A 25,751-nucleotide genomic window follows, 5' to 3' on the forward strand; every position below is an offset into this window, starting at 1 on the left:
CTAAATTTTCATCACTGCAACAGCAGCACCACATATCAATCTCCCTGCCCTAATCACTCTTTACAGAGAAATTCATCAAGGCTTAACACAGTTTAGTTAAGATCCAGGAAGTAAGCTAGCAATATCTAGTTTAACTGCATGATCCTGTTGGACATAATGCAAATCTTTCAAGAGACAAAAGGTATACTTTGTAATTGTACTCTGAAGCTATATCTCATACAGATCATTCTGTGCACCTGCATACAAATGAAATTTAAGACCACCTCAAAGTACTAAAAAGCCACTCTGCATCCAGCAGGGGGTATGAAGCACCAGCCTCTTCACAACAACGCAACTACAACAAATCTTCAGTTCTACAGAAAGGTGGGTGGGAGATGGATAATCTTTTTGGATGTGTATTTTAAGCAGAACAATCACAAATAATTGTCTTTTCTCTAAAGACACTCAACAAATGACAAAGCTCGAATGATTTCTCTATAAAACCACACACATCATCAATGAGAAACTACAAGCAGTATGAAGTGTAAACAAAGCATACATACCATGGTTTGTAAAAATAAAGATTTGTGTGGGAGGGAGCTGAAGTATAATTGTAGTAAGTTTATTTTACACCAGAGTGGATGAAATTTATTTACACTCCCTGGATGAAAACAGATTAGATTGTTGCCGTAGTTAGGACAGACATGCAAGCATGAGAAAATATCAGCAGGAACTAATGTCACCTGAAGTGGTGTTCATAGCACTCAACAGCTTAGCATAAAGTTGGAGCCTGAAACTCACTGAAAGTTTGTCACTATCACGTGGAAAAATGATCTTTCATGTCCAAAAACTGAGTTCACAAGCACAATGGCCAAAATGTTGATTCTATAAACTTCATAATGATTCCATCATCCCATTACAGATGGGTTTGTTTAGATTTTTTTTTAATTAACTAAACCTTTTGATATATTCATGCAAGGATAAGGGAGGACATGCAGTGAAGGACTCAGTGTAGTTGTAGCAGTGTCGGTCTCAGGATATGAGACACACGATGGTTGAAGTAGTATCTTTTATTGGACCAACTTCTGACAGAGACCTGAAGAAGAGCTCTGTGTGGCTCCAAAGCTTCTCTCTCTCTCTCACCAACAAAAGTTGATCGAATAAAAGATGATTCCTTCACTCAGTGAGGTAATAACAGGATAAAAGGTGAGGAATGTAATCAAGCAGTTTATTCGGGGTAAGTAAAGTTATCTATTCCTTTCCACTCAAATGTGTACATTCTTCTTATCAGCTCCTGTGCAGCAAGAACTCAAGACATCTTTTCAGAAACAAGCTTATCAGCTTTTAGTCTCTCAGAAGCCATGCCAATAGAGAGCGCAATTCCAGGCCGGAAAGTAGAAAAGTTCCCCAGTTCTGTGTGCTCAAATATGCATCTTGGTCAGCAGGAGATTAATGAGAATGCAGAATCCTTGTCTTCTGCTCTGCTTAGTCTCGACTCTTACAACTTGAAGTAATGAAGCAAATGCTTATGAGCCTCCCTCCCCAGTGGATAGAGGTGTTTCTCGCCACCGCAGGAGAATCTGTAATGTGTCACCCATGTGACAATATGGCTCATTTATACAACGTAAAAAGTAGTTTCATGGGAGTTTTGCAATATCTCCTTCCTCTATGGATACCTCCTCGTGAAATGAGAAAATAGGGAAAAAGTTAAATACTTTACCAATCTGAACATTATTTTTGCTAGCATTCTCCCTCCACTCCTTCAAAGTAAGTTCTGTGAACTATCTGAGCCCCTATCTGACCCCTACTGATCTTTCAGTAGCAGTTTGTCAACCAGTAGTCAATTTATAGATAAGAAAGTGAGTTAAATTTGGAATACTGAGCAGCTCCCAATTAAGAGACTGAAATGGCCACAATGCAGGTTGGCTCCTTAGGGTGAGGGGGCAGTTTAAAATTGCCACTTTCAACCCCTCATTCCTCCAACTCCAGCCATTCACTTCCTCACACATCTTTTCATCTCTATCCATTCAGGGTGAATTATCTTTTATAAATCACAACTGAGAGTTTGAAGAATTACAGATATTTTAATTAAACAGTGCAGGCCATTGTTGGATCATATTAAAGAAGTTCTGTATTAAAATCACAAATGAGTTTGATTCCCCATAGTTTAAATTCCAGGGTATTACTAATTAAGAGGTCTCTTGGTTTTTGGTACTGTTTCTCTCCCTCTGTGTGTGAAACTTGCAAGCTGCTAATTGCGTTAGTACATTCTAAGACAGAGTCTGTTCTCAAAGCAATTCACACAGAGAGACTCAAAGCAATACCCTGTAACAACAGAACCAGCTCCCAGAGACTCCCCACCCTTTTGTTATATTAACAATTGTGATTAAAATAGAGATAGAGGATGTATGTGGATGGACGCGTGGTGTGGATAATAACTGAATGATCAGGGAGGTGCCAGCCTAAGAATCCAGTGTCCATCGGCTGAAGAAGGCGTCAAGTGGAAATAACCAGAGGACCCCAGAAGGGCAGACTGGAATCCACCCAACAGCCCCAAGAATGGGAGAACCAAAGAACAAGATAACATCTAGCAGCATGGAGCTGTCAGGAATGTGCTATCTGCTGACTGATTCAGCAACAGCATGATGAAGCAATTCCCATAGACTGGCATAGGAAGAAATTCCTATAAAAACGGACTCTAGAAAGTGAGAACTTTGGGGTCTGATTCTGCAAACCAACTTCCAGGAGCATCAGATGAGCATCTGACAAGGCCCTGCTCCCTCCTCACATCCAGGCCACCTGGCCAGTGGCTTGGCATGAGCAACTCTAAGGCTGGTAACTATGATAAGAACCTTGCAGAACTTGTGTGTGTGTGTGTATGAATGTGTGAATAAATATGAGATTGAATGGAATGTTATAGCTATAACTAACTGCTTACTATGATTCTTTCTGTATGCACAATAAATGTGGTATTTTGCCTTTTCCTCTTTAATAAGATCCTGCTGGTTTTTAATTTATTGGTATAACACCATGGCCTGCAATCTCTTCCATGCTTTTGCCCATTAAAATATTAAAGGGTGATTTGTGGAAAGTAATCCACATTAGGACACACTGTATTTGTTTAAAAACTCAAAAATTGCTTTAGTTTCTTCAGTATTATTTTCTATCTTTCCAGTCTTGCTCAGTAAGGAAGCAGCTAAGGCAGGGATGGGCAAACTATAGCTCGGGGGCTGCATCTGGCCCTCCAGAAGTTTGAATCCAGCACTCGAGCTCCAGCCGGGGAGCGGGATCCAGAGCTTGCCTTGCTCTGTGTGGCTCCTGGAAGCAGCAGCATGTCCCCACTCTGGTTCCTATGCATGGAAGCAGCCAGCTGCCCCCCCACACACACACCCCCAAGTGCCACCCCCGCACCTCCCATTGTCTGGCACCTGCGGACGGGGCAGCTCGCAGAGCTGCCTGGCCGTGCCTCTGAGTAGAAGCCGGAGGGGAGACATGCCGCTGCTTCTGGGAGCTACTTGAGGTAAGCACCGCCTGGAGCCTGCACCCCTGACCCCCTCCTGCACCCTAAGCTCCTGCCCCAGCCCTGATACCCCTCCTGCCCTCCAAACCCCTCGGTCCCAGCCCAGAGCCCACACATCTTCCTGCACCCCAACCCCCAAATTCGTGATCATTCCTGACCCGCCATACAATTTCCATACCGAGATGTGGCCCTTGGGCGAAAAAGTTTGCCTACCCCTGAGCTAAGGAGCTACTGAGACCTGCTCACAGCCCGTGGTAACCAAACAGTCAACACCCCTTGAGAGAGTTTGAGCTTTCCTACAGGTTCTACTTTTCGCAATTAGCACCTACTTCCCATTTAATAACATTCAGTTCCAGATTACTAAAACTTAGTTTTTACAGTAAGCGTTTTGTTAACCCTACCAACATCCCAAAAAAGTTGTACTGAACTGTAAGGCCTTATACAGTGTTTCAGTTCAAGAATACCTGAGCAGAAAAGGGAGGAAAAAAAGTTGTAGATAAAAAATTGAGATGGGAGACTGATCACAGGTTTAGGTAGCCTCTGCAGTTAGCAGCTGTAGGATTTTTAATGTGACTTCTTAAAAAACTGAAGTGGGGAGAAGTCTACCAGTTTGGCATTTGCCTATTAAATATAATGGATATAGTGATATATGAGCAACAAGGTCCCAACTGTACCTACAGCATGGCTCAGATTTCAAACAGCCAACTGAAATTATAGAATCAGAGGACTGGAAGGGACCTCTAGAGGTCTTCTAGTCCAGTCCCCTGCACTAGTGGTAGGACTAAGTATTTTCTAGACCATCCCTGACAGGTGTTTGTCTAACCTGCTCTTAAAAGTCTTCAATGATGGAGATTCCACAACCTCCCTAGGCAATTTGTTCCAGGGCTTAACCATCCTGACAGTTACGAAGTTTTTCCTAAAATTCAACCTAAACCTCCCTTGCCGCAACTTAAGCCCATTGCTTTTTGTCCTATCCTCAGAGGTTAGGAAGAACAATTTTTCTCCCTCCTCCCTGTAACAATCTTTTATGTACTTGAAAACTGTTTTATCCCCCGTCTTCTCTTTTCCAGCTAAATGTATATGCCTAGTGATTTTCTAATGGCAGTTGGAGCACAATGCATTTCTACATTCTATTGCTGGATTGATGCAAGACGTCTCCTTGAGCCAACAGCTTTAGAATTTTGAACCTGGAGAATTTCTAACTTGATCACATCCAAGAGCTGGGATAGGTTATGATGGGTATCTTTACAGAAAACAAATACGGAGTGACAAGTAAGAGATAAAAACCCTTTGGGGGACTCTGAAAATGTATCCATATGTAACATGATTAACCAAATGTTCCTTACCCTAAGGGTTGCACAGCTTATTTATAATATGTCTGGTAAGTGTTCTAGTATAAATATGTTTTTCAAATGATTAAATCAGAGCCCAGAAGCATCTGGCACAGATGTTAAATTATTGTGCATCTTTGTTTAGCTTATTCTCATCTCTCCACAGCAGCAACAATTTTTCTGGATGCAAAGAATGTTTCTATAAAGCTGGCCATTCACTCAAGATGAACCGTCAGTTCCATCTTAGGCTCTAATTTTGTTAAATATATTCATTTTAATCCAAACCCTAGTGCAAGAAAACCTTCCCTTGCAAACATGGATGAGACAAGGGTGCACACTTGTCCTTTTTGATATGCTTAATTTTCCGTGAGCCTTTTGCTACAGCTCTTCTCAGAGATCAAAGGTTCACAAAAGATGCTGTGCACTGCAAACTACGTTCTGAAGATGGAACATGTACATCACAGATTCAGAATAATTTTAATACTTATTTCAAGCCATTCACTCCTTGTACTCTGGTATCGAGGCACAAGACAAACTGTAATAAATTTCAAGTAATTTCTCTAAATCCCTTATGCAATTCTGTCATTTTTAATCTATTTCCTGTACAACTGAAACCAAAATGGCAATGTTTGCAATTGATCTGATTAACTTCGATTATGTAAGTGATTAGAAAGACTAAAAGTTTCAGAGAGGTTTGCACTTAGTTTGACTTGTTTGGATAAATTAAACAAGAAAAACAAATATTTTGTACTTGTTATTTCTGATTCTTAATCTACTACAAATTGCAAAAAGTTAAAGACTTTAATGTCTTAAATGACAAGTATTCAGTATAACAACTTCCTATTTTAAAATAATTACAGAAATAAAGGAATTAACCTTAAATTCTTACAGAATTAATCTGTCTCCAAGAATGAGGATAAAAATAAAATGTCTAAAAGAAGAAGAAACATCATACAATATATGCCCTAACACTGAACAATGCCGTACAGTTTATATCTTGCAGAAAGTGTTAAAATGGTTTGAATCAATAGCTTTCACATACCACAGGTTCAAGCACAGCACATAATTGCAGCTCTCTAAGCCAACATCCTTACCTCTAACTATAAAGCATAAGGAACAGCAATGTAAAATGTTACAGCTGGAACACTGCATCAAGAAGAATCTATATTTTAACATACAAAGACTAATTTGCATATACGCCCTGATCCTGCAAGTTCCAATGCATAAAATGAAGGCTTGCGCTCCATTTGTTCCACAAAACTCAGTGGGAAACTTTGTGGATGTAGGGATCTGCTCACACATTGAAATCTGCAGGATTGGGGCTCTAATAAGCAAAAACTAAACAATTTTAAAATGGCAAGTTGTTCTGAATGAATGATTGGATAAGAACCTTCACACAGTGATATGACAATAAAAAAGTATGTTTGCACAGATCCAAGACAAATACCCTATACACCTAGTACACAATTTTTAAAATATCTCCAGAAGAGCTGGGTAAAAACAAACATCACAATGCTAGGCATTTTCACAATACATAACAGTAAAATAAACTGAGTTTAAGTCATGAATTTTTTTTTTAGACACTTTAATTAGCTGCTACTAATTTCACACGGCTGCTCCTCTGAAACCTGTCTTCAATTGGCTAGTAAAAACCCTTTACATATAGAGAATACAATTCTACATGACAAAGTTAAAACAGTCCTTTAAAAATTTAGGACCAGGTTTTTAAAGGTATTTAGGTATGGTGCCTAATCTATAATAACCAATGGTGTGGATTTTGTCAAACCTGCCTTTTACAAAGCTAGAGGATTCCAACATTTGTGTCAATATATCTGGGATGGGTATTCTCTATCATCTATGCCACCTCCACTAGATTTCTTTAAGTGTAGATTACCCCCCCCCGCCATATATATTTAGTATAAAAACACTTCTTCTAGTATTCCCCAATATATATTCTGATATACTTTCAAAAAGGAAAGCTTGCTAGATTTAAAAGATAGAGTTCTCCTGTGCATGACAAAACAAACGTTGTATAAGAAGCTTATAGTAAACGCAATATACAAAACTGATTTTACAGGATAAAAGGAAGGCCAAATTCAAGATCAAGAAGGAAAACAACCCTGTTTTTTCCCAATGAAGCTTTCACTTTTTATGCTGTATCTAAAAATGAATACGTAAAACAATGAGATTTTCTCCAATCACACTAAAAAAAGCTAAAACCTAGGACAAGCGCAATTTATACCATAAAGCTGCTTCATTCAACATCACGTCTGCATTACAGCTGTCAGAAACATCAACAATCATTTTTTGAAAAAAAGAGCAACTATGCAAAGCTGATCACTGTGTGTGTGGAAACACTGAACTCCTTAGAGGAATGTTATCTTCAAACGAAACGGACTTGAAGTTAGCATTTTATTAACATTTCTAAATGTAATTGCCACCTTTATTTTCTGAAAATGTCAGGCATTTTCCAACAGAAGTCTGAATTCAAAATGTACATTAATTTTCATGTTCACAAGGTCAATATTTGCCTGATAGGAAGATTTTTTTTATGTACATTGTTTTATGGATAGTAAAAGCCTTGGCAGCAAATGTTTTAAATCGTCTTAATACAATCCAGCAAACTAACTGACAGGATAACTTTGGCTGCAACTGACCAGAAAATATAAGCATTGTTATGGCATTTTTGGAAAGAATGGGGAAAATGAGAAATAGAAAGTCAAACATTGGAGGACATATTTTAATGTATTTAATATAATATATACAATAAATATAAATGTGTATATGTAAATAAGAGGACTTATATGACTGTTATATGAATAAGTGATCTGGATCATTACAAATCCTGGTAACAGGTATCTAGATTTCACACTGAAGTTCAAAGTAAAGCAGCTGCAAACTCAAACTTTTGTTCAAAAATCCACTTTCTTAACTGAAGACCACTCTGCATAAATGCCTTGACCAGGCAGGCCTGATTTTTAAGTTGCACACTTTTTAAACATCTCCAAGGAAAATATAAAGCAGATACCCACGTTAAAAAAAAAGATACTGGGGCAGGAGATCTACAGTATCTAAAAGCCGAGCGGTGTCATTTCTGCAGAAAAAGCGAGGAAATTCACTAGAAAGAAGCAACCCAAAATTAAATCAGATTGAAAAATCTTGTATAAAGCTGAATTCTCAAAATATTGATCTCATCTTTCCCCCTTCCCTTCATATTCTACCTTTTTTCCTTCTGTATTTTTTTCTTGTCCAGTTCTTTTAAATTTCCCTTTTTTTCTTCGCTCCCACTTTGTCCGCAACTGCTGAAGCCCAGACCCCCACCTTGCCTGTTAGAATGGTGTCCACTTTAAATATGAGCTGGCACCTCTGGGACAAGTAGAAAATTCTCTCTGCCCCGTGGAAAAAAATGCAGGCAACAGCAATGTGAAATGGATGTGTACCTGGTTGGTTTCACTACTTTGCTCCCCATTTGTAAAATGGGCATAATACCTGCTTTTTCATCCCTTTGTTTGTCTTGTCTCAAGACTGCAAATGATTTAGGATAGGGACTGTTTCTTACTGTTGTGTATGTACAATGAGGCACCAATCTCAAATGGGACTGTTAGCCACTACTGTCATATAAAACACCACCACTTCGGTCATGAACCCTTATATGAAGATTTGAAGTAAGTGAATTATGTATAAGTAACTAAGTAAAATACCAACATGAATGTTTATAATCAAAACTAGATTCCATCTCATAATACATCATTGGCTCCTAGAGTCTTTTCTCTTCTCCTTTCCTCTCAGTTTCTATGGTGTCCCTTACTAGGTTTTCAGGTTTCCCAGAGGTGCTGAGGTCTTAACAATATTCTGCATGCCTAGAGGGCAGCAGTTACAATTTTAGTTGGGAAAAGGATAGACAGAAGGAAAACAAGAATAGCGCTGCTTGCGTTCTTATAGTCATCTAGCTCTGACAGATTTGCCCTTTCAGCACTCCATCAATTCAATCAGCTGCCTGTCACTATCAGTTTATCAGTAGCTCAGGCCTGTTTGATTCAAACATCAAAGAAATCATGGTATGTTGTGCTGGTGTCATCCGACAAATAATAAGTACAATGATGTGCATAACAATCTGGTATTCTAGCTCTTGTTTTTATGACTGCTCAGTGCAGAGGACAGAACAAGAGACGGTCAAAGCAAACAAGGGAGAGAGAATATACAAATACGGGAAAACAGGAGAACATGGAAGGCTAGGAGAGGCGCAAGATTACAAAGAAAGAAAACTGACAGCTGTTAGGTAGAGCAGCTCCTAATGTTATACTAACAGAGCATTTGAAGCAAATTTCTTTGACTGACTGACTTGTGTCACTTTCATCATGACTGCCTGGATTTAAATTAGCAGGCTTTTCCAATGGCTGAGTAGACCAGGTTCTGGATAATGTCTCAATGTTTCATTAGTTACTGGTTAAACTACATCAACTATTAGGGTCCCCTACATCAGGTGGTTTCTTGAATTCCTAAAAGACAACTGGTTTCTCTCATATCCAACATATCCTGCAGTGATTCTATTGTATCTACTTTTTTTTAATCATCATAAAACACCACATGCTGAATTCGCTCTTTTTTATTTTATTTTATTTTATTTTTTTTAAAGGTAGCTGCCTCTCACTATCAGAAATCAGAACAAAATCCAGGGAACCAACTCCTTGTTGCTCCTGCTCAGGAGATGGAAATATAAGTTGCCTGCCAAGCACAAAAAAAGTCTAAAGCTACAGGGATTATATGCACCTGGAACAATAGGGCTCCATCCTCTTTGTGGACTTGCATAGAGTATGCATAGGTATGAACAGTCTGTTAACATACAAGATACTGAGGAAAGGAATCAAACTTGAACTGTATAAAAATTTTACAATTAACTTTTTTGATTAAGAGTCAGTAGCAAGAAAGCCAAATGTATAGACTAGCTTATCAAAGCAGACAGATTTAAGTTCACTTTTAAAAAATATTTGAGAAACCTAGGACAAAACAAAAAATGCAGTATAGGCTTCACAAATCAAAGCCATGCAGGCTAATGGTATTTTCTACTTTAAAGGGTTTGCTATGGAAAAGAAATCTAGGATAAAGTTTGCATTTGAAAAGCAACTTTTACAACAATTCAGATCCAAGTAAAACACAGACTGTTCTTTAAAACATACTAGTTAAACTGTATTTATGTGGAACAATACTGGCATCCAGTGGCCAGTTCAATTAATCACAGAAATGGCTGACAAGTTATTCTCGTATGTATTTACTCAACAGGCAAAAATAAAAATATGGTGTCTGTCCAGAAAAATGTACATGATTTATAATCTACATTTATCTATAGCAAAATATACACTTATCTCCCAATTCTTATAGATACATTTGTTACCTGGTAAAGCAGTGATGAAGTCCCGTTGTAACATGGGCTTCAAATAAGAGTTAATATGTCCATGCTGATAGTGACACATTCGTGAAATAAGGTGTTCCACAAATTCCACTTGATCTGATTCAGACCACTGGTCAAAATATTTAATACACAAGTCTTTTTCCTTTTCGTAGTTTCCTTCCGATGGTCGTTTCCTTGAGACTATCACGGATGAAGTTCCATTACTTATCTATTTTTAAAAAAGATATAAAAGTTAATACTTACATATCAGCATGTATAGTCAGGTAAGAGTAACCTGAACTCTGAAAAAGGGGCTGAGAATGCAAGGAAGTGCATCTTAACAGAATGAAATATTAAAGTCTATAATAAAAGCCATTTATGCAAAAAGATTAACTTGGACATTCTGCTTTCATAGATGAGATTACTGAAATTGTTTTTTTTCTTATATAATTATAAATTATCAATTACACTGAAAAACTAAAAATCTCTTCCCATTTACAATTATTTAAAGTAACATTGAAGTGCTCATTCAACATAGGGGAAAGGCTCTCCTATTCACACCACAACTTTCTACTGCTGTATTCCTTCCACAACTTCCATTGGTTTCGATGGATGTAATTATACAACACAAATCAGGAAAAAGATATGAAGTGCCGATAATAATTAGAAATTAAAAATTGCACTGCCCATTTCTTGCCCCATTATTTAAAACTGACAGGAATTTGTAAATTATATATCCTTTCCTTATGACAGTCCACTCCTGCCACCTGACAGTGTGCAAATGCCAACACCTAGGACCATTAAATGGGACCTTGGTTTTTAATTTTCCAGTTGGGTGCTGTAACAGATATTGCCATGGATGCCACACCACTACACAATACAGATGTTAAATTTTTCACTCAAGAATAGAAGAAAGTTCAAGACCATACTGCCTACTTCCATGATACTTTTTGGTACCAAACATTCTCAGTATTTGGTAAGAATTTCTAACCATCACTGTGCATACACCACCACCTAGTGTTTAATAAGCACTATTATAGGATGACAAGACATCGTGCAGTTTAGGCAGAAAGAGTGATAGCAAGAAACAGGACAGCTCCACTAAGATCTATAGTATATTGACTATAGTATATTGACTAAGCAGGCTAAGCTTCACTAGTACCCTGAAAATGTGAAACTAGAGCTTCCAGATCTAAAAGTGTTACGCACTAATCCACTATGCTATATGCAGACACTTAGGCCTTATCTACACTGCTACTTACAGCACTGAAACTTTCTTTGCTCAGGGGTGTGAAAAAACACCCCCCTGAGCGATGCAAGTTTCAGTGCTGTAAAGTGGCAGTGTAGATAGTGCTACAGTGCTGGGAGCCATGCTCCTAGCATTGGTAGCTAGTCCCCTCACTGAGGTGGTTTTATTGCAGTGCTGGGAGAGCTGGAGCCCCGACTACACAGCCACATTAAAGCATTGCCACAGCTGCGCTTCAATGCCAACTGTGTAGACATACCCTTAGATGTGCAAATTGATCCACAGAGCATTTCAGGGTATGTCTGCAGAGTTTGTAGGAAAAGCAGTGATACTGCTAATTTCAGTTTGCTCTAGGATTCCTTAAGTTTTCAAAAGCCTCTTGAAACTAAAGAATAAATACCACTTAAACCAGCAGAGTGGTTGTTTCATGCCTTTCTTTGCTGGGTGTTGCTCTGGTGTACAAGTTGAGCAAACCTCAAATTTGCAAGACCCCAAAATTGCACGGGTAGTAAATATAAGGGAGGAAAGAACTAAACAAGTAAGGGATTGCTTGTAACCTCAACTGTTTTCAGGGAAGATTTGATACAAACATGGCCACAAACACCACCCAGAAAGGGAAAATAAAGAGAATAGAATTGAAGAGGAGCATGTAACCAAGCAGCCACACATATCACAGTCTTCCTCTTCCCTTTACTTTTTCACAGAAAAAAAGCATAACATCCTGCACATGGTGTGTAACAAAGTCTGAAAGGTTACGGTTTGAGCAGTGATATCTCAAAAAGCATTTGTTACTGACATTCTACATTTTATTCATCTACCTCTTCTTTATACATGACAATAGTTACACACACACCACACCATCCTTTGGATTATTCCTCTTGTACAGGGAGTAAAGTTCATAGGTAGGGAGATGACTGTTTAAATATAAAAACATCAGCACACAAGGAGAAGTTGCCCTATAATCGGTTTTTTTTGTTTGCTTGTTTTTTTAAAAGGACAAGGTTTTATGGACAGGCAATTTTGACTGTTTATTTTACTGGGAAATAAATCCATAGATTTACGGATTGCTGGTCTCTCAGGCTGAGACCATGTGACTGTTTTAGAGTCAACTCTAGTCAAAGCCGCATTCCATATAGCAGGTTGAACTTCTCAGAAGATGATGACCGATTACTATCTGGCAATAATTGATCAAATTAAATCCAGAGGTTTCCTGATACTGTGTTTCAGAGCATAAAGGCAGCAAGCTTGGAATACACACACCTTCCTCTAGAGAACAATATCTGTTATGCCTATTTCACCACAGTCAGTTTTCCTGCAGTGGTAGGACAATGCTAGACCTTGTTCCTTCCATTTATGGCCATTGCACTGTCTCTCTCTATTTTATGAATCCGTACTGAAACCTGTGTTTTGATGCTGAAATTATCTCATTTCAAGGTAGAGTGAAGAAAGTTTTAAAAATCTGGAAAGAACAAGTCATGTATAAAATTGTCCATCACTGTCATCTTCAACCTGAGGACTCCACTCTGAGCTAAATATACGATGGCATCAAGTCTACTATGTATAAGAGGGACATTCAACTAGCAGGAGTAAGCTCTCTCAAAGGCAGACATATTGAAAATAATGCCAACTATCTATATATCATTTACTGCCTTCCCTTGGGAACCTCAGTCATACCTGCCATAGGGTATTTTTCTTTGGAGATTCATCTTCATTCTGATCCTCCATTACTGATGTGTTCTAGGAAAAAACAGAAATATTATTTGAATTTTCCTCTGCATGTGTTTAAATTTTGTGGCAATTCCATGCCTGTGCAAACTTTTTGAAAAGCACATCTAAAAAAGATAAAACCTTATTTTCCTATCAAACATTACAAGAGATTTCTAGTCACATAAAATCTAGATACCATAAATGTTAAGATTTCCAATGAACTAGAGTATGTTCACGGATTCCATTTACAGTAAAGATCATTCCACTTCTGACCTCTCTTCAGTTTCCATCAACAGGCTCTCATCTAGCCTTTTTAATTATCTCAATGGGGAATAAGTCCATTTATGAATTAGAATTAAACTCCCTCAGGTGAACAGGAAAATTGCTGAAGTGATTAAACAAGCAGCTTCTGATGTGAAGTCAAAATACATACGTCTAGGGTGAAAAAAATCCAGTCAGTACACCCTCTTACTCATGTAATATTAGATCATATATTAGACATAAAAGATCTATCAGGAGTGCAAGATTGTTCTCTACAGACTATTTTGTAGCTGATTGCCATTTACAGTTTTTAATGTCCCAAGAGATTTGGCAGCTGCCATTTCCCTTTACTTCTATTTTCCTTTCAAGAATTCTGATATCTTTTTCCCTTCCATCTTCACCAGTATGTATCTCACTTCAAACTTCTCTTCTCCCTCTTTACCTTTCTCCTGTTTTCTTCCCTTCCCTTTTTTTTTTTAAATGGAAAACCTGACGTCCGCCTCCCTCAACATCCATCCTCCCCTCAAACTTTCCTTTTCCCTCAGTTCATATCTTCTTTTCTCCACTACCTGCCCACATTCACTCACTCGATTCTGCCACTAAAACTGAAACAGTCATGCATTCTCTCCACAAATCACACTCATGAATCCCAACTTACTCACTGCTTCCCCTCAGACCTCTGCAATCACTATTCACTGGACTCACCCTACACACCCATTCCCTCTCCTCCCCTCCATCACTCATACCTACAAAAAATTGGCCAATCGATAATGGATTGGTAAAGGGGCTGTCAGGGAAAGCTGTGTATTTTTTTAAAAATGAAAACTATAAATATTTCTACAGATGTGTATATTTTGATGTTACCTCTCTTCCCTTCTCCTTTATATATCACTTGTTCTGGGGAAAAACGTGGAATTAAGATGACTTTTATACCTACTTCCAAGTGTATATTTTATCCTGCTTCCCTGCCTTTCTTTTTTTTGGTCGGGGGGGGGGGGGTCTTCTTCCATTATGAACTCTCTCTGATAGAAACTGTACACACAACTGCTTAGGAGCCACCCCCCCTTCCAGGGTACTGGCTATGTTCTGAACACATTTACCACCCTTCCCTCTTCCTCTATACAGTTTTTGTCCTGTGATAATAGCAAATCACAGAATGCAGCTTTATTTCAACACCAAAGGAGGAAGCTTACTAGAAAAATAAAACAGCATCACCCATAAAGCTACACTCACTGACCCCCCTTTTAACTGTAAGCTTCCCTCAAACTTATCTGAGTCCCTCCTGCCTGGCTTCCTGTTACAGAGAAATGGCGTATCCCACTTTTGAAGAATTACATTGTGAATTGCCAGCAAGAGGAATATGACTGGAAGAAAAAAAGCAAACTCACCTGCTTATGATGTAAGCAGCAGAGACAAATACAGCAAAAAGTGGAGGAGAAGGAGTCCAAATACAGACAGAGGCAGTACTATTTATATTTGTTTAAAATTTTCATACGCTTCGAGGTGACATACATATGTTAAGCACAATTACACTTGAAAAAGCTACACACCTTTGCCTCATGTTTTAAAATTATCATCTCATTGGGATTGTGTTCTCTGGTTTTTAAATGCAGCAGTACTGTCACCGATGTAAACACCTCTTTTTATGCATGATTCTATTTGCTACTGCACAACCATCCAGAAGGAGCACAAATTAATTGACAATAATTACTGGTACTCTGCCCATCCATACCAATAAGTGATACTGGAAGACTAACAAAAGCCCAGTGAGTTCTCAAGGATAAAAACAAAGCCAAAAATATTCATGAAGTGGAAATTTTGCAGGAAGTACAGGTGCAAATGCCTAAGAACTACTAACAATGGAATAAATTAGCTGCATCTGTTAAAAGAAGAGTATAGATCATCTCCCTTTAAAGGTGAAATATAAATGTAAAAAAAGAACGGTTAGTTTTACATGCTAGCACAGTATAAAAAACTCACTGGTAACGGACCACAAACAACTGAAATGAAAAGAAGATTGAATGCTCTTTTAATCTGATGACTTGGGGTTGGTGTATTCAGCAGACCAGCCCAGGTGAAAGATAAAATGTTGCCACTCCCCTCAAAAATTCCAGCATACTTGAATCAGTCTTGTTTCCCCAAATAATTCAATTCTGAGCTGCCATCCCACCTGGACTCGACTCCCATTACTTCCCTGTTTCTTGCTCCCTCCCCATCTCAACGCAAATGGCTCAGAAGTCATTTTTCCTCACTCCCCTTACCACCAAGAAAAATAAGCAGTGACTAAAAGGTTGTTCTGCTCACTTACACCTTGTCTTCCATAAAATGAACCAGTAACTCCACAGCCCCATTTATTCAAGAAATAAAAAAATTATAGTTATAATAAATCTTCGACTGTACACTCCCCAGAGCAGAGACTGTCTTGACACCTGTCTCTTGTATAGTGTGGAGCATGCTGTAAGTGATGTATTTAATCTGCAGATCCTTTTCAAGGACACTGCCATCTTCAAAACAATTAGTTTGTAATACAGTCAAAGAAATATAAAGTTGTGTTTCTCTCCCTGGCTTTGTATTTGCACTTGGCTAACATTTAGCCTTTCCCCACTTCAATGCTATGTTATGGGAATGTTAGCTAACATGTAATAATAAACTTTAGTAGAGCCCAGGGAGAGTATATTTTAATATATGATAGCTGATTACACAGAAATTTCTAGGATTCAACTCAATCAGCTAGCATGTGTTAAAAATAAACAGTGCCTGGTTTATTAGGATAGAGGTTTAGAATGCACTGGCTAATATGTTATATCCATAGAAGTCTGCTATTGGAATGTGTTAACTAATTGGACTAATAGGCAGTGGTAACGATACAACTGAGTTCCTCTGGAATCTAGAGACTATCCCAGTATTAATATATGCATAATATTGTCTATGAATCTTTTAGTTAAATTACTAGAATGCATGTGGAATTGCCACAATAGGGAGTTAAAGCATATACTTACATCCTCTCTCATAATCCTGATCTTCCTTGCCCTGTTCTGACTCCTAGTTTTCCAATCTATCCCTTTAATTCCTATTTTCTTCAATCCTTACAGAAACTTGTGGAGCCTTGAGACCCTTAGATGGATCCCTAGGCCCCTAATGCAGAAACTGCAACAGCATGCAAGTATCCTAGGGCACATTTGACTGTTTAGGTTCTGAGCTCCACACAGCTAAGCAATAAGGATCAAACTGTACAAATGAACAACAGAGACAGGTGACATGGAAGAGTTATTGAGCTGGAAGGCAAAACTTTGATGTCTCATGGGTGTGGGAACTCCACAAAATATTATATGGAAAGGAAGAGGAGGAACATAAATAATGAGAAAAAAGGACACGGGAAACATATTGAAAAGAACATGCTTTAGAAAATTGACAAATTCTACAAAATTTACCATGAATATTTTACATACATCCCTTCCCACAAAGTTGATAAGTTTTTATTAATTCTGTTTAGATTATCAATAAAATCTACAACTCCTAGATAAGTGGCAAGAATTTTGTACAAGTGGGTTAGACCATTGCCCATCAAGCCAGAAATTCCAACTGTGGGAATAGCAGATGCTTCACAAACTGGTGAAATCCCCATAATCATGTAACCAATTGAACAATGTTTTGAGTATAGGTGGATACAAGAGTCATTATTAGACCCATGCATCAATTAATTTATGCCCTGAAACATGCAACTGAGTACGCTTGGTACAACTACAAGAGGATGCCATAAAATTACAAAGTTAACCAACTGGAGTTGTTTATAGACGAGAGAGAAAAAAGGGGAATAAAACAGAAAAGGGGGAAACAAAGAAAAACCAATGCAGATGAAAAGCACAGTAATGAATTATATTATAAACCTAGTATAGCATAAAACTGAATTTTAGTTAAATATAGAACTTTTTGAACATGCCAAAATTTTAAAGCCAATTCACTTCCCGGGTACATCTGGAAAAACTTCACACTGTAACAATGTGTTAGGAAATCTAATACAGGGGGTTTCTGCCATCCCCCTTACAATCAACTGGACTAATAGTAACCATGTTGCATAAATTAACAGGAAAAGCAATCATTAAACGTAATCAGGATTTCAGAACATCTTCCATTTTCTTTTATATGCCCTGCGTATATAAATCTTCCCAACCATAATCAGTAATTGTTGATGACAAAAGTAATTATATGAGTAGGCATAACGTAAGTACCAATTACATAAGAAAATACTATTATTCTAGTGTATATTGTACAACATATGTCAAAGTTGCATATAGATTTCCAACCCGTTTTCCCCGAGATTAACACACTAAGACTAATTTTTTAAAAATAATTAGAAATGAAAGTGTTCCAAAATCTTGATTATGTTTAACCATTGCTTTTTCTGTTCATCTAACCATGTGGTTAGTATCAGTCCACTTTATTGTAAGGGGGATGGCAGAAACCCCTGTATTAAGGGTTTCTGACACTTTATATTACAGACATACTTGTGACATTTTTGAAGAGCTCCACTACCCCCAGAACTCTGAAATGTACAGAAGGATACACCTGGGGTAAAGGAAGTGCCATTTTGGGCAACATGCCACACCCACATTCTATAGCACTGCTGGTATACCTCACTTCAGCATTTCAGATACCACTCACCCCATGCAGGACACAGACAAAACAAATCCTAATGTTGCTACACCCTATCAAAGTCTTCTTTTGCCTGCACTGAAAACCAGACGACCATGAGTTCTAGGCTCACTTCTTCTGATTAGAACTAATAATTCTGAACTCTCACAATCCTTTTTGATGAAGGCCTCATACCCCACTGAGAAGTTATGCAACACAGAACTAGAACCCAAATCTCCAATATGACAGACCCAAGTCCAACTCACCTATCCACACTGCCTCTCAAACAAACTGCTATCCCTCCATCACCAGCTTTGTTGCCTGTAAAATAGGGCTTCTCATGCATAGGCGATCCACTGTTTTATTTCAAATCATGCAAGATGTGTATAGCAGCTGAACATAATCAAATTTATGCCTTTTCCTTTTTAAGACACTTAGTAAGTTTCATACCTGGAAGTTCAAAAATATCAGAATTAAGGTTGGTCATGAAACCTTAATTCAGCTCATTTGTATGTATGCATTATGAAAATAATGTGTTATTTGGTTTTTTCCCCCCACCAGACCCCTGCCTCATTCATTACATAAGCCGCATGTGCTCAGCAAATGAATCAGGTTTGTGGGGCGAACCTGGCTAATGTCCATAGGACACTTGCCTCAAATGGTCTGGAAGTTGGAAGGAGAGAAGAGAATGGGGAAGGAGACTACAAGAAGAGAAAAGATAGTCTTGTGATTAAGGCAGTCAGATGCCATCCAGAAATGATCCTTACTCTGTCAGACTTCTTATGTGATGCTAAGCAAGACACACAAATCAACATTTTCTCAGGTGGCCACTGTTTCTTCATTTTCTGTGCACTGAACTTGACATACCTGGGATCTGATTTTCAGAAGTGCTGGAACTCAACTGTCCCTATCCCTAAAACAAGGATTAGCATTCAGATACTCCAGAAAGGAGCACCACAGAAAAGCTCATGGGGAAATTAATCATTGTGTATGTTGCAAGGCTTCTTCGATGGTGTACAATAAAGAGTGCACCGTGTCACACAAGGAATAAAGTAGATAAGAAATATTGTACAGTCACCGTATTTCTTAAGCACCGTCCATCCCCTGCACAGATAGAGACGGGGGACCTGCAGAAAAAAACCTAGAATGCAATCATGTAATTAAAGACTATGATAACATACACAAGGGGATAGAAAAAAGGTATCCCAAAACATAATTTTGGCATTTCCTAACTACTGTGTGTGACTTTGCAATCTTAAACACTCTTAACCTAGCTTTGTGTATGTAATTACAGATTGTGCTGATAGCAATGCCTAAATTTAAGGTTGCGTAATACTTTCCATCACAAAATCCTGTTTTCAATTGTTTGTAATTTTGCCAAAATAATTGTTCTGGCTAAAAAGATTTTTATGTCAGGTGTCTTTGTCTGAAGTTTTACGGAAAGTCTCAAAAAAAAAGGTTCAGCTATTTCCTAGAATGAGGTTAGGAAAGAAGATGATTTGTCCCTGTTAAAAAACACTCACAACAGTTTAAACTGAGTAGCTCTAACACCTCCATGCTTTAAAGCACGGATCTGAAATTTAGCAGGGGGCCACCCTGGTGTCCTAGACATGCTTTCTGCAGTCATGAAAATCCTCTGAAATTTAGCCATTATGAGACCCTGAAAAATTGCAGTTTTTAACATGATCAGCAGAGGCTTACAGGCACCAAAGATTCCATCTGCACTGAGCATGCTCCATCCCCACTCAGCCTCTACATGCCAACTGGACTGCATATGATTCATCCTCAGGTCGTGACTGAGCATGCTCTATCCCTGAGCTACATGGATTGAACACAATTTTCCTTTCAGTTGAACCTCCTGTCCGCCAGGGGCTGCTGCAGCACCAGGCCTGACCAGGCAGAAAGTGGACTCACTAGACTCAGGAAGCATGGAAGAAGGAAGCAGCCTGACTCAAGCGCAAAGGGATGGGCAGGGAGAGAGGGTGGAAGGTGCCATGTGTGTGGGGACAAGGGGTAATTTGGGAGAGACAAAAGCAGTGACATCTGGGGTTAGAAGGAGCAAAAGGTTCTAAAAAGCTTTAGTCTTACCATTCCTCTGTTGTCCACAAAGAGCTGTAAATCCCAATAGCAAAATGTCCCATCTCCCCCTAGTGCTTGGTCCCCATAGTGGAAAAGAACTGTTACTGCTACCAGTAACTCCACTGGCCCGAGGTCTGGGTCGTCAATTTAAAGATCAGAACAAGGTGTGAACTATGAGAGTCAATATGGTTCCAGAAAATGGGAATGTGGTTTTTTTTTCAATTTACTTTGTTTTTTGAAAACGAAGAAATTACATTTAAACCATTGTGTTAAAAGAGCAATAAGATTGCAATGTTAGTACAAAGGACGGACACAGGACTGTGTACTGTATTGGACTGTTGCCTGTAGGAATCCTGTGTCATTTGCTGCAGAAGTTAGAAGGTGTAATGCGAACAGAACGGGGGAATGCTGGAAAAGAAAGGATAGTCTTCTGGTTAAGGCAGTTAAATTCTACCCTGAGAACTAGATTGTAACCCTGCCTCTGCCACAGCACTTCTGTAAGATGCTGGAAAAGTTATCAATAAAACATTTCACAGGTTCTAATTTAACCTTAGCCTCTGTGCCTCAGGTCTCCATCTGTAAAATGGGGATTATCCCACCTTACTTCAAAGGTCACCTTTCTTCTGACATTTCCTAACTTCTGAGCGCTTGACTTGGCAACTTTAATGTTGGCTTTTTCTAGGAAAGAACACAAGGGCAAAATATTTTTTTCAAGCCAGAGATGCAGAGCCCATCACTACAGTTCTGCATACTCATAGCTTCTGCTGTTGCTTTAAGTATAGGAGAACCTGTTCAAATAGCTTAGTGGACTGACAGTTGTGCAAACCACCAACAGTAGGCTGATTCAAATATTCAGTTAGAAGACACTAAATACCTATGCTAGGTGAAAAGTTTATTTCTACAAGATGTTTTGCATTTATAAATTCACTTGCTGATTTAGTATGGTCTTTTATCTTTCAGTTAAAATAAATCAAGCTCTTTAGGAGTGTTTGGTGAGTAACCCCAACTCACTTAAGATCACAGAAATGAACTCTCTCAGGCACAGGAAAATAGGCCCACAAGGCCCTATACATTTGTTTAGATCACTAAAGCACTGGTCTTAATTCAAGTGTATGAAAACAAGGGAAGAGGAAATGCCCTATTTTTTGTTACTATATTTCCTTAAGCTTATGCTCATATAAATTTGTTAGTCTCTAAGGTGCCACAAGTCCTCCTTTTCTTTTTCCTGTGGATGGTTAGAGTAAATGGGTTAAGACCAAAGCAGACCGTAAAGAACTTCAAAAAGATCTCACAAAACTAAGTGAGTGGGCAACAGAATGGCAAATGAAATTTAATGTGGATAAATGTAAAGTAATGCATAATGGAAAAAAAAAACCCAACTATACATACAATATGATGGGGGCTAATTTTGCTACAACTAATCAGGAAAGAGATCTTGGAGTCATCATGGATAGTTCTCTGAAGACATCCACACAATGTGCAGCAGCAGTCAAAAAAGCAAACAGGATGTTAGGAATCATTAAAAAAGGGACAGAGAATAAGAAGGAGAATATCTTATTGCCCTTATATACATCCATGGTATGCCCACATCTTGAATACTGCATATAGATGTGGTCTCCTCATCTCATAAAAGATATACTGGCATTAGAAAAGGTTCAGAGAAAGGCAACTAAAATGATTAGGAGTTTGGAACAGGTCCCATATGAGGAAAGATTAAAGAGGCTAGGACTTTTCAGCTTGGAAAAGAGGAGACTAAGGGGGGATAGGATAGAGGTATATAAAATCATGAGTGGTATGGAGAAAGTGAATAAGGAAAAGTTATTTACTTGTTCCCATAATTTAAGAAGTAGGGGCCACCAAATGAAATTAATGGGCAGCAGGTTTAAAACAAATAAAAGGAAGTTCTTCACACAGCACTGTGTCAACCTGTGGAACTCCTTGCCTGAGAGGTTGTGAAGGCTAGGACTATAACAGAGTTTAAAAGAGAACTAGATAAATTCATGGAGGTTAAGTCCATTAATGGCTATTAGCCAGGATGGATAAGGAATGGTGTCCCTAGCCTCTGTTTCTCAGAGGGTGGAGCTGGATGGCATGAGAGAGATCACTTGATCATTACCTGTTAGGTTCACTCCCTTTAGGGCACCTGGCATTGGCCACTGTCGGCAGACAGGATACCGGGCTCGATGGACCTTTGGTCTAACGCAGTATGGCCGTTCTTATGTTCGAAGTCCACAGATGCCACCTTGCAGGGAAATTCTACTATTGCAGTAGTTCCAACCTCAAGGTTAGAAATAGGTAACTATTGGCACGAATGGAGATCTGCCAGTATTTGTTTATACCAATCAATGAAGTGATTCACTTGCTGTCTTGGCAGAAAGAATTTTACTCCTGCATTTAATGGCAGGCTACAGTGGAAGGAAGTGGGCAGAGATTCTATCTTAGTTACAGTTGGAGGGGGGAAAAAAACAAGGAATTATCCAATTAGCAATAATCAGTAATGAAGTAATAAGGCTATATCTTCAATGCCAAAAAAGGTGTTTTTAAAGCAAAATAACTAATGCACACTAGCTGTCTTGCTGTAAAATCCTAGAGGAGATGAGGTGCAGACAGTTTTTACAGCAACATAGCTTGGTTAGGTTAAATGCCGGGGGCGGAAGTGGGGTGCTGACTCTCCTAGGCCATGCAGCAGTAAAAACTCCCTGAGCCTGTCTCTCCACTACTTTTTTTCAGAGCGATAATTAACATGGGTTACTTATCTTGTTGTAAAAAACCCCCACCCTTTTTAGGCAGTGAAGACTAAGATAAGACTCCCTCCTTGAGAAGGGGAAAATATACGGTGTAAAATAAGTCAATGACAATTGTTTTTAAAATTTTGCTTCTATCCATTCATTTGTTTGTAGTTACTGTTTATAGGACACTTTGAAGACAAAAGTACTAAGCTTCATTGGGTTAATATCAGGGTGGATTTGATTTAAATCAATAATCAGGAAGACTCAATTTAATCATGGATTTTGACACAAAAGTGCATTCTTGTTGGTTGTTAAACCTTCATACATATTCTTCACAGGTAGGGGAACTTCATTAAAATATTCCCAAACTGAGTCTCTTTTAGGGCCTGCTGCCATTATAGGTTTTTCCTTCTAGTGAGAGAATGGTATGGTAGATCTCAAATCAATGAAGGCTACACTCAAAGACCTCAAGACTTCTGGAATATGCTGCTCAAACAGTTTCACTTTTGTTTCTACTGCCTGTCCATCTCTTCTCACATTTATCTCCAGACTTCTTCTCCTTGTCCAGATCTATTCCACCCCCCAACAATCTTCTATACATTGAACTTTTAGAGAGAGAGAGAGATGTACACAAATTTGCAGAGGGACAATAGGGTGGAGGTCTGTTATTTCTCACCTCTATATATTATTTATTTTAAACATTTTTGCTGTTAACAAGCATGTTATCTCTGGAGACACAAATCCACAGTTTGAGAACTGCAAAACTAAGCATCTCTGATGGTATCTTCTTGACTGAGTACTGAGTCCCATTGGGTAGATAAAAAGATTAACCTAAATAATCTATACAGAAGCTGCTGGAACCTGATAAGATTGGGTCCCTAATCCATGAACTATTGGAACTCCTTTATAAAACTTTTCTTAAACATTACATGAATATATTGTCTCATACTATAGAATTAGAATTTATAATCCCTATTCCATGATCAGATATCTTTGAGCTATAATTTATCTTAATTAAAACTATCTTTAGATGGGTTTTTTCCTCAAAAAACATTTTATCAAAAAAATCAGATTTTTTTTTAAATCATTGATTTTTATCCACCCTGGTTAATATCTTCCACTTAAGTTAGTTGCCAATTTATCCTAAACTGAGACAAGCAAATGCTAAATGGCTTTTAAGTGTGCATTAGGGGTTTACACTGGCTTCATTGGATCAAATTTTTGAATTTCTTGTTTAATTGGTTAGTTTTTCTCTCACAGTTGAGTTCCAAGTCCTGGGCTAAATAAAGGATACAGTCAGAGTTAAAGATCATTATCAAGTTGTACTGAAATACAGGCTGAGCTCTTTCTCCCTTGCCCCTATATCTCCCAATCCTCTGAGCAATGGCCCCTCTTCCCACACCCCTTCTCTCTCACCCTAATGCTGCATAGCAATATTTAGTCCCAGTGCTACAATCAGTCCTTTTAGTTTACATTATATTTTAAAATCTTTCCCTCCACTTTTTCCCTTTTCTCTCCCCTCCTCACCACCACCCCACCCGCCAACTCATCACCAAATCAAAGTTATTTTAAACCTCTCTCTATCGGGGCTAATGAAACCAAACTAGGAAGCGGGAGAGCTGAAAAATCATTCTTTTTAAAGTTATACTGGGTGATAGAGGAAGATATCCTTCCTCAGAGCAATGAGCAGCAAGAATGCAAGAAGTTTATACTCGTGGGGGAATTCTGTGCCACTGTGTGTGCGCAGAACTCACATCCCCCACAGATTTCTTTACTTCCCCGCAGAAAAATGACTCTCCCCAGCAGCGTGGGCATCTTTTCAGGGACCCAGAGCAGCCAGCAGAGAGGTAAAACACTGCAGGGGAGTGGGGGACGCCCCCACCGGTGGCTCCAACTCTGCGCCAGGCTCAGCTGCTAGTCCTGGCTGGGCTAGGGGAGGACAGGACTTGCTCTTCCCCTAAAAAGAGCAGCCGGGACCAGGTCACATCCACCCCCAGAAACCTCCCGCAGCTGCAGGAAGCTCCATGCCCTCCCCATCATTGCTCCTCAGCTGCAGGGAAAAGGATCACCATGCAGCAAGATGCTCCCCCCTCCACCTAATCCCGCACAACTGGAATCCACGTTGCCAAGCTTTCCTTCCTCCTCCTCTCCCCCATAACCCTCTCCACCAAGCCCCCTGCACCAGAACGTCCACTCCACTGAGCTTTACCCCTACATCTGGAGACCCCCCTTCACACAGACACCCCTGCCAAGCCCCACCCCCCGCACTCAGACCCACCCACCAAGGTCTGCCCCCCCCACATCCAGACCCACACCCAGATGACCCTCTGACAAGCCCCCCACACACAAACCCCCACTCTGACGAGCTCCACCCTCGCTGCACCTGTACCACCCCAATTAACCCTCCCACACCCAAACTCCCACCCCACTGAGCCTCAATCAGCTGCACTGAGCCCCCCACCCCACCACAGCCCACTGCCCCAGCAGCCTGAGCCCCCCACACCCAGACTCCCCCACTGAGCCCCAGCCACCTTCACCTGGACTCCCCTGCAGAGTCCCATTGCCCCTGCACCTGGAACCTTTCAACAAGCCTCTGTGCATCCAGATCCCTCCCACACATAGCTCCACACTGAGCTGTCCGCACACAGAACCCTCTCATCCCACACCTGGATCCCCCTCACATTTGGATCCTGCTGGGCTGAGCCTGCCTGCCCACACTTGGTGTGCCTGGTGCAGAGGGGCAGGGCCCTGGGGTGTTTCTGGGGAAAGCCTGGCCCTTGCGCCGTGTCAGGATCAGGTGCCGCCTCACTGCTGAGTCTGTGTCCCGGGGGAGGGGGACGACTGACACAGAGGGGCGACCTCAGGGTGATCTCCCATC

General features: G+C 39.5%; 1 protein-coding gene across 7 annotated transcripts in view; it reads right to left on the reverse strand.

The window, feature by feature from the left end:
- The window catches only part of FBXW11 (F-box and WD repeat domain containing 11), a 128,425-nt gene that overhangs the window by 48,721 nt on the left and 53,953 nt on the right, over positions 1 to 25,751 (reverse strand). For all 7 annotated transcript variants that reach the window (XM_048860452.2, XM_048860449.2, XM_048860454.2 and 4 more), the window contains 2 exons: positions 13,140 to 13,202; positions 10,223 to 10,448 (listed from right to left, as the gene is read on the reverse strand). In XM_048860452.2, the coding sequence (XP_048716409.1) occupies positions 10,223 to 10,448; positions 13,140 to 13,202 (289 nt within the window). The remainder of the gene's footprint in view (positions 1 to 10,222; positions 10,449 to 13,139; positions 13,203 to 25,751) is intronic.

This window comes from Caretta caretta, chromosome 8, assembly GCF_965140235.1.
Source record: "Caretta caretta isolate rCarCar2 chromosome 8, rCarCar1.hap1, whole genome shotgun sequence".
Taxonomy (NCBI): domain Eukaryota; kingdom Metazoa; phylum Chordata; order Testudines; family Cheloniidae; genus Caretta; species Caretta caretta.